The sequence below is a fragment of the Hypanus sabinus genome, assembly GCF_030144855.1.
Source record: "Hypanus sabinus isolate sHypSab1 chromosome Y unlocalized genomic scaffold, sHypSab1.hap1 SUPER_Y_unloc_8, whole genome shotgun sequence".
NCBI lineage: Eukaryota > Metazoa > Chordata > Chondrichthyes > Myliobatiformes > Dasyatidae > Hypanus > Hypanus sabinus.
Window position 1 is genome coordinate 479,711 of NW_026779038.1, and position 8,018 is coordinate 487,728.

An 8,018-nucleotide genomic window follows, 5' to 3' on the forward strand; every position below is an offset into this window, starting at 1 on the left:
AACACAAAACGGACCAGGCACAATGACCCGGAGAGTGAAGCCAACCAGTCTTACAACGACAGAGGAAGTGACCATCACACACTCTGGTTACACTCAGGATGACCCACAAATACACAAGCAAATAACTGTATAATCCAAACTAAAATGCAACAATAAATGAACTGGAACGTCCCACCGTAATCGCATAAACTCATTTTAACTCAAGAACAATAAACGGTGCTGATCGTTAGAAATGCACTGGACCACGCCTCCGCCCAGAACGTCATACAACCCCCAACCGAAGAGTCAGCCGCCGCCGGAAACCCCAGAGTCGATAGCAAGGTCCAGAAGTTCCAGTGCGTGTGGACACCGCCACGTGATTTTGTGATGCACTAGGCAAGGCATCCGGAGTCTGAATTCCAGAGAGTATACTCCCAGGCAACTGAATCTCTCTCCTCATTAATGAATCCCTTCATCCCTGAAATCAATTTGGTGAACCTCCTCTGTACTGCCTCCAAGGCCAGTATATCCTTCCTCAAATAAGGAGACCAGAACTACGCACAGTAATCCAGATGCAGCCTCAGCAGTACCCTGTATAGTTGCAGTATGACCTTGCTGTTCTTGAATTCAGTCCCTCTAGCAATGAAGGCCAACATTCCGTTTCTGGGCCCGAAACGTCATCAGTGCTTCTCCCTGTAGATGCTGCCTGGCCTGTTGTGTTCCACCAGCATTTTGTGTGTGTTGTTTTGGTTTTGATGTTGTTTTTGTTTTTAAAATCATTAAAAACAGTCTCTGCGGTCATTACCTCCTTGAATAAATCGTCATCTGTAAAAGGATTCTTGTGTTTAGCCAAGAGGTGACTTACATGAAATGATGCTTCAATAGCAGCTTTATTTTGAATAGTATGTTTTGTGAAAAACGATTGCTGACCTTCAACCCCAATTTCAGCTCCTCAACTTTCCTGGCGCGGATTGCGCTCTTTGGGGTGGTTGGTGATGTGATTCCCTCTTATAGTCAGTGCTTGTGTTTGGTGGCACAACAGACATACACACTTGTCTTTCACCAAGGTAAATAGAAATTCCTCTTCCCATTCTGGGTGGAATTTGTACGTTTTCACTTTCTTTCGTGAAGTCTCCACCATGCTAGCTAGCTACCTTGCAGGATATTACCAGCGAGTGCCGTATATTGATGTTTGCCACAGTCTGTACTCTTAACTAATCTAATTGGTCACTTTGATGCAGCACAAGCTACGCTTAAATCATACAACAGCTAAATTGAGAGAGCGAGGGACGCTAACTTTTCAGTAAAAAGTAAAATTAATGCTGATTATTAACATACTATTGGAAATGCTAAACATGAATACACAGGAGCAAAGGCAAAAAATTTGAAAGAAAGGAAGAGAAGTACAACTGATCAAACTTTTCCATAAATGGTGTAATATAAATAGCGGCATAATAGAGTCAAAACCCATGATAGATTAAAGTTAAGTCATGAATGCATAAGTGAGTCATTTTTACCACACGTGTTTTCTTTTGCTATTGGACAGTTTGCCCGTTTGTTGGTTTACGTTTAACATAAGCGAAGCTCTCCCACGCTCCATGGAAACTTGACAGACAACAGCATGACGTCAGAAGATGCTGACACTGGGAATGGAGAAAGAGAAACACAATAACAGGGAAAGCGACTAAGTGTGGGTTAAAAGCAATGTACATATGCGCTCTAGGGGTAAAATTTGCTTTTGTATCAAAAGGTTTATCAGGAATAATGTATTCGTGTGTTTATTTTTCTTTTTTTTCGGGATCTACTAGTAAAGTCTCAGTGATCGACTGGTTGGCAATCACTAGTGCAGGGGATATCACAAATAATATGAGAGTCTAGGACCAGAGGGCACAGACTCAAATTAGAAGGGCATCTAGAACAGAGATGATGAAGAATTTTATTTAGCCAGAGGATAGAGAACTTAGGAATTCATTGCTACAGACAGCTTTGGTGGCAAAGTTTGTTATGTTTAAAGCAGAGTGTACTACTAGGTTCTTGATTATTAAGGGCATCATAGGAGAAGGCTGGAGAGTGGGATTGAGAGGGAAAATAAGCCATTATAGATTAGCAGAGCAGATTCGATGGGCCAAATGATCTAATTAAACTTCTGTGTCATATGATCTACTCAAAGAATGCTTTTCTTTGCTTTTAAATAGATTACAGCGTGCACTGTATTTTCCTTTTGGAGAGCAAGTTCCTCAATGGTAAGTGGATGGCTGCTGTCCTCAATTTGTTGTACCTTTGTTGCCATTGATCTGTTTTCTAATGTCACTCACATGTTTTCACGTCCACTTGGTTCTGTGCTTGGGGTTCCTGAAAGGCATCCTTCCCTTGTCAACTCACTCTTTTGCTGCAGAATCCAGCTCCTCTTGTGTCCCCATTTCCACTTCAAAATCTCTTGAATTGCTGATCAGCCAGTAGCAGTTTTAACTTTAGCACTGCGTACAACATGCTGGAGGAACTCAGCAGGTCGGGCAGCATCCCTGGAAACAAACAGTCAACGTTTTGGGCCGAGACCCTTCATCAAGACACAGTGTACTTTTTGTTAACTTTAGCACTTCTTGTTGAATCCTACCCCCACTGAATGCACTGCCCTCCACTCTCTCTGCACCAATTCAAAACTTACCATCAATCGCACAGATAAAGGGGAATCCTGTATAGTGTGTTGCATTGACCACCTTGTTGTGGCAAGTCTCAGACACCTCCTCATACATGCCCCTTGAAGGGAACCCACCCCGGATCATCGGAAAATTGTCTCCAACACCATTACTGGTGTCATTAATTCTGGAGAACTCCCATCCACTGACACCAAACTCGTCGTTCCCTTATCCCTTACTGCACTGTTTTACCTCCACCTAAGATCTACATTCTGAGTAGGCCTCTCCTGCCCCACTGAACTTGTCTTTGTATCTTGATTCCATGATAAACAACACCCCCTTCTATTTAGTCTCTTCCATGACATCCATGACACTTCTCATGCCCTCGATCTCAATAATTTCCAATTCCCTGGCCCTAACCGCCTCATCTTCACCATGGATGTACAGTCCCTATACACTTCTATCCATTCACCATCAAGAAGGCCTTAAAGATCTCTGCTTTTTTTCTTGACAAAAGAACCAATCAGTTCCCTTCTTCCACACCCCCCCCCCCTCCATCTGGCAGCAGCACCAGTCCTCACCCTGAACTATTTTTCCTTTGGCTCCTCCCACCTAATTCAAACCTGAGCTATCGTCATTTGAATGGGCCCCTGTTAATGTCCTCCTTTTCATTGGCGATTGAGAACAGTATGTTTGAAGCCTTTCCCTGTTATATTCCACAACTCTTTCTCCACTGCATGAATACTGCATTGACACTGCCTCATGCACTAACACTGAGCTTGTCAATTTCAGCAATTTTACCTCTTCCTTTAACTTCCAGCCTGTTTAAATTTGCTTCATCCTTCTTTGATTCCTCGCTCTCCTATTTCAATCTCTCTGGCTCCATCTCTGGAGGCAAACTGCCAACTGACAGGTTTTATAAACCTACTGATGCCCATTGTTATAGCAACTATACCTCTTCCTACTGTCTGCAGTAAAAATGCTATTCTCTTTTCTCAGTTCCTTTGCTCCCCCACTTCTGTTGTCATGATGCAGCCTTCCTTTCCAGGACGTCAGAGATGTCTTTCTTTAAGGAACAGAGTTTCCCTCCTTCCACTGTTGATGCTAACTTGACTCACATCTTTTCCATTTCCCAGTCATCCTGCTTACCTCATCTTCCCAGTGCCTTGATGGAGATATAGACCCCCTTGTCCATACCTACCATCAGCCTCCACATCCAACACCTTATCCTCTACAACTTCCACCATCTCATAGGATCCTACCACTAAGCATATCTTTATCTCACCATCCCTCCTGGCAGGGATTGTTCCCTCATGATTCCCCAGTCCATTTATCCCTCCCCACTGATCTGTGTCCCACATGTAGCCTAAGCGCTACAACTGCCTATTCACTGCCCCCCTTGCATTCTTTCAGGGCTCCAGGCAGTCCTCCAAGGTGAGGTAAAACTTCAATTGTATATCTGCTTGGGTAGTCTATTATGTGCAGTCCTCCCAATTCTGCCTCGTATATATTTGTGACCCCCTTCATAACTAGGGGGACTGCTTCATTAAGTACCTCTGCACCATCTGCCATAAGCAGACTTTCCTGCAGGCCGAACATTTTAATTCCCATTCTGACATGTTGATCTATGCCCTCCTTCTGTGCCAAGATGAGCCCACCATTAGGGTGGAGGATCAACACCTTATATTCTATCTGGGTAGCCTCCAACCTGATGGCATGAATATCAAATGCTTCTTCTGGTAAACAAATTCATCCCCCACTCTATTACCCACTTTGACTTTACACTTCTCACCTGCCTATTACTGTCCTCGGGATCCCCTCTTCCTTCCCTCCCTCCCATGGTCCAATCTCCTTTCCTATCAGTTCTTTTCTTCTCCAGCCCTTGACTTTCCCCAGCCACCTGGCTTCACCTGTCACCTTCCTGCTCCCTCTTCTCCACCCACCTTTTTTTATACTAACATCCTCCCCCTTCACTCTCAGTCCTGTAGAAGGGTCTCGGCCTGAAACATTGATATAATTAATTTCCATAGATGCTGCCTAATGTGCAGAGTCCTGCTGCAGTTTATGTGTGTTTCCCTGTTCTCCATCCAGCCTTCAAAAATACCTTTATCACATTTTGTTGGCTCTTCTCACCCTTCTACCTACTTTGCCTTTGTGGCCTGCTCATCACCACTGGTTCTCCACCTCCTTCCCTTTAATCCATGATGCACTTCCTTTCTAATAAATTTCTTCTTTGGCTCTTTTCCTCTTTAAACTATCACCTCTTAGCTTCTCAAATCATCCCCCTCTACCATCCATTCCCCCCCCCCCCCCCCACCTGGTAGCTTTTATTAATTTCTCCCACCTCCTTATTCTGGCTTCTAATCACTTTCTTTGCAGTCCTGATGTAGGGCTCAGCCCAAATTAATTAATTTTATCCTCCATGGGTGCTGAATTCTTCCAGCACTGTGGATGAAGCTCTCCCCTCAACTTTCTTTATAAAGATTATATTGTCGCCACTCCTTTAGTTAAAATGAAAGGTCTGATCTTGAAATATTGACAGACTGTTCCCTTTTCACCTTCTGAGTTTTCCCAGCATCTTGTGGGGATGCATTTTCCAGCATCTATTGTCCAACATATAGATGTGCTCAGAGCTCAAGTTGCCTCCCGATATCTGTGATGGCAGAGTTTGTGCAAGTAAATTTTCTTTTGGTGGAGGAATGGTGGTGTGCATGAGAGTAATAAAATATCAAATGGCCTGTTCAGTTTACATTGTAATACAAGGCTATACGTCTTGAAGGAGCCATGTCCCGGAGTCACTTTTGCCCGGCAAGGAGCATGGACATATGAAGTAGTTTCAAAATTGAAAGTGACTAGTTACAGCCCTCTGTGTAGTATTGAACAATCACTTCTCTTTCTAGAATCTGAAGGAAGTTCTTGCTGACCTTATCCCCAAGGAACAGTCCAGGATCAAGGCGTTCAAACAGCAGCATGGCAAAACAATCATCGGGCAGATTAGCATTGACATGGTAGGAATGTATCTACTGGCAATTTATTGTGGGGGAGGTGTTGGATTAGGGTGGTGGCAAGTTGTATGTTGGCCTGTTGACTCATAAGTAGTGACCATCTCTTCCAAGTTTATGCTTCCCTTGCTGCTAAAGCATGAATTCTGGGGGATTTGCTGTTAAATATGGTCACAGAGTGGGACAGTGCAGAAATAGGTCCTTCAGTACAACATGTCTATATAAGTCTCTTCTACCCTAATCCTCTTTGCCCCCCATTAGTATCATATCTTGCAGACCTCGCATGTATGTATCTGTCTAAGTGCCCTTTAAGTGCAGTTTAATCACCTTCTGTGGCTACACTGAGATATAACTCATTCTCTGTGTTTGGAAAACCGTATCTCTTACATACTCTTTAACTATCCCTTGCTTCCAATCGTGCTCTCTTGTTTTTGGTAAACCATATCTGTGCCTCATGTCCTTCACTTCAGGGAAAACAAGTACACCATATCCAGTAAATGAAGTTCTTAAATCGTGAAACATCTTGGTGAATCTCCCTTGTACCCTCTCCAGTACAACACATCCTGTAGTTCAGTGACCAGAATTGCATACAATACTCAAGGTGTGGTCTAACCATTGCAATGTAACCTCCCAACTGTACCCTGACACTGTGCATTCCTTCATGTCCTACCACTTACACCTTTTTTGACTTTACAGCAATCGCTTTTCCCATCTGTCCAGTTCTACTTTGTCTTCCAACTTGCTCTATAATTCTGCTGTGAACTTAGACAACCTTCCTCACCAAACACACAAAATTTAATGGATCTGACTATAAGTGGGTCAGAGGCTTGCTACAGTGTGCCAGGTGACTTTCTCCTTACTTGTGAGGATTGCTCTTAAGGGATTTGGACATTATATATGTTAAGATGTAAGAAGGACCAACTAAAGCTATATAGTTTAAAGGGAAACTATTCTACAGTAGAGAGATTAGGGAACCATCAGACAGTTTCCCTGTAAAGCAAACTGCTTCCCACAACCATAATGGGTCTTTGTGGGGTGGGATGGAGCTGAGAGGCCAAAGAATCTCTAATTGATGGATAACATTACTGTCCTTCAGGTGTATGGTGGCATGAGAGGAATGAAGGGCTTGGTGTACGAGACATCAGTACTGGATCCGGAGGAGGTATGTAGGTGTATAGGTTTTAATTGGGATCCAATGGGAAACATGAAGGTGTGATTCTGCCCGCCTGTACCAATTCATTAGATGGCAGCTGCTGCTCAACATGTCAAAAGCCTTTGCTGTGGTATTCTGGCAATATCCATAGTCAGGTCCCATTCCTAGCTTCCCTTCCCTCCTCCCTCCACCCACCTCTCCATTGTCCATTACTTTTAACTAAACATCCCTCTTCAGATTCCCTATCATGGTTCCAATGCTGGAGTTTCGATGTGTCTATACATGTACACACACCTTTCTACAGTACGTAAACATGTATCCTGCTTAGTCCTATGAGCATGGACATTATTCTTGCTAGTTTGTCTACAATACACTAAGACATACCTCTTCAGGGACACTATACTTGCTCACTTACTCTGCACTCTCCACTGTACGTAGATACACGTTCTTACAGGAGTACTTCCCATTCACACTATACTTGCTGAATTGCTCTGCTATCTACAGTATTCGTCTTAGAGGAACGCTGCTCTGGAACTACACACTGTACTTGCTCTTTCACTCTGAGCTCTCCACAATACTGACATAAACCTCTTACAGGATCATTTTCTTTGCTCCCTGCTCTGCGCTCCCTTCAGCATGCATACTGACAGATGGAGAGTGAATTTGTAACCCTCTCTGCTAGGGCATTCGTTTCCGTGGCTACAGCATCCCTGAGTGCCAGAAGCTTCTGACCAAAGCTGCAGGAGGAGAGGAGCCCCTTCCTGAAGGCCTGTTCTGGTTGCTCATGACTGGAGAGATCCCCACAAAGGAACAGGTAACAGATTTGTGAGGAGGTTTGCTCTGCTGAATGTGGGGTGGGTTCCAGGATCGCAGTCAATTGGGTCAATTGTCACATGCATAAGTATGCACAGGTACAAAGAGTAACTTACATCCAGCAGTATCATGAGCACATAATGTTTCAATAGCAGTATTCACAAGAAAACATAAACATTAATTATACACAGTATTTACAATAAAGAAAAAAATTAGAAGACAAAATGAATTGTCTTGCAGTGATGATGGTGTTGCTTTACTGAAGTAGTGATTAGGATTGTCAATTGGTTCAAAAATTGGTTGGAAAGTAGGTGTTTCTGAACCTGATGGTGTGGTATTTTATGCATCCTGCTTCCCAAATGGTAGCTACAAGGGAATTTTAAATGTACGTTCTAAATGCAGGGATAATAAAGTAATTCAGGCTATTCCTACAGA

The 8,018-nt window shown here is 43.4% G+C and overlaps 1 protein-coding gene across 1 annotated transcript; it reads left to right on the forward strand.

Moving 5' to 3' along the window:
* Window positions 1-986: 986 nt before the first annotated feature.
* Window positions 987-7,690, forward strand: LOC132386032 (citrate synthase, mitochondrial-like). Its single transcript, XM_059958315.1, has 5 exons — window positions 987-1,669; window positions 2,175-2,222; window positions 5,516-5,623; window positions 6,714-6,779; window positions 7,453-7,690. Exons 2-5 carry the CDS (start codon window positions 2,220-2,222, stop codon window positions 7,597-7,599), a joined length of 324 nt encoding a protein of 107 aa, XP_059814298.1. The 5' UTR covers window positions 987-1,669; window positions 2,175-2,219; the 3' UTR covers window positions 7,600-7,690.
* Window positions 7,691-8,018: the final 328 nt, after the last annotated feature.

Excerpts from the sequence above, each read along its gene's own strand:
- LOC132386032 (XM_059958315.1), top strand. Across the intron at positions 5,624-6,713 it reads GGCAGATTAGCATTGACATG|GTGTATGGTGGCATGAGAGG; the intron begins GTAGGAATGTAT and ends ACTGTCCTTCAG. Across the intron at positions 6,780-7,452 it reads CAGTACTGGATCCGGAGGAG|GGCATTCGTTTCCGTGGCTA; the intron begins GTATGTAGGTGT and ends CCTCTCTGCTAG.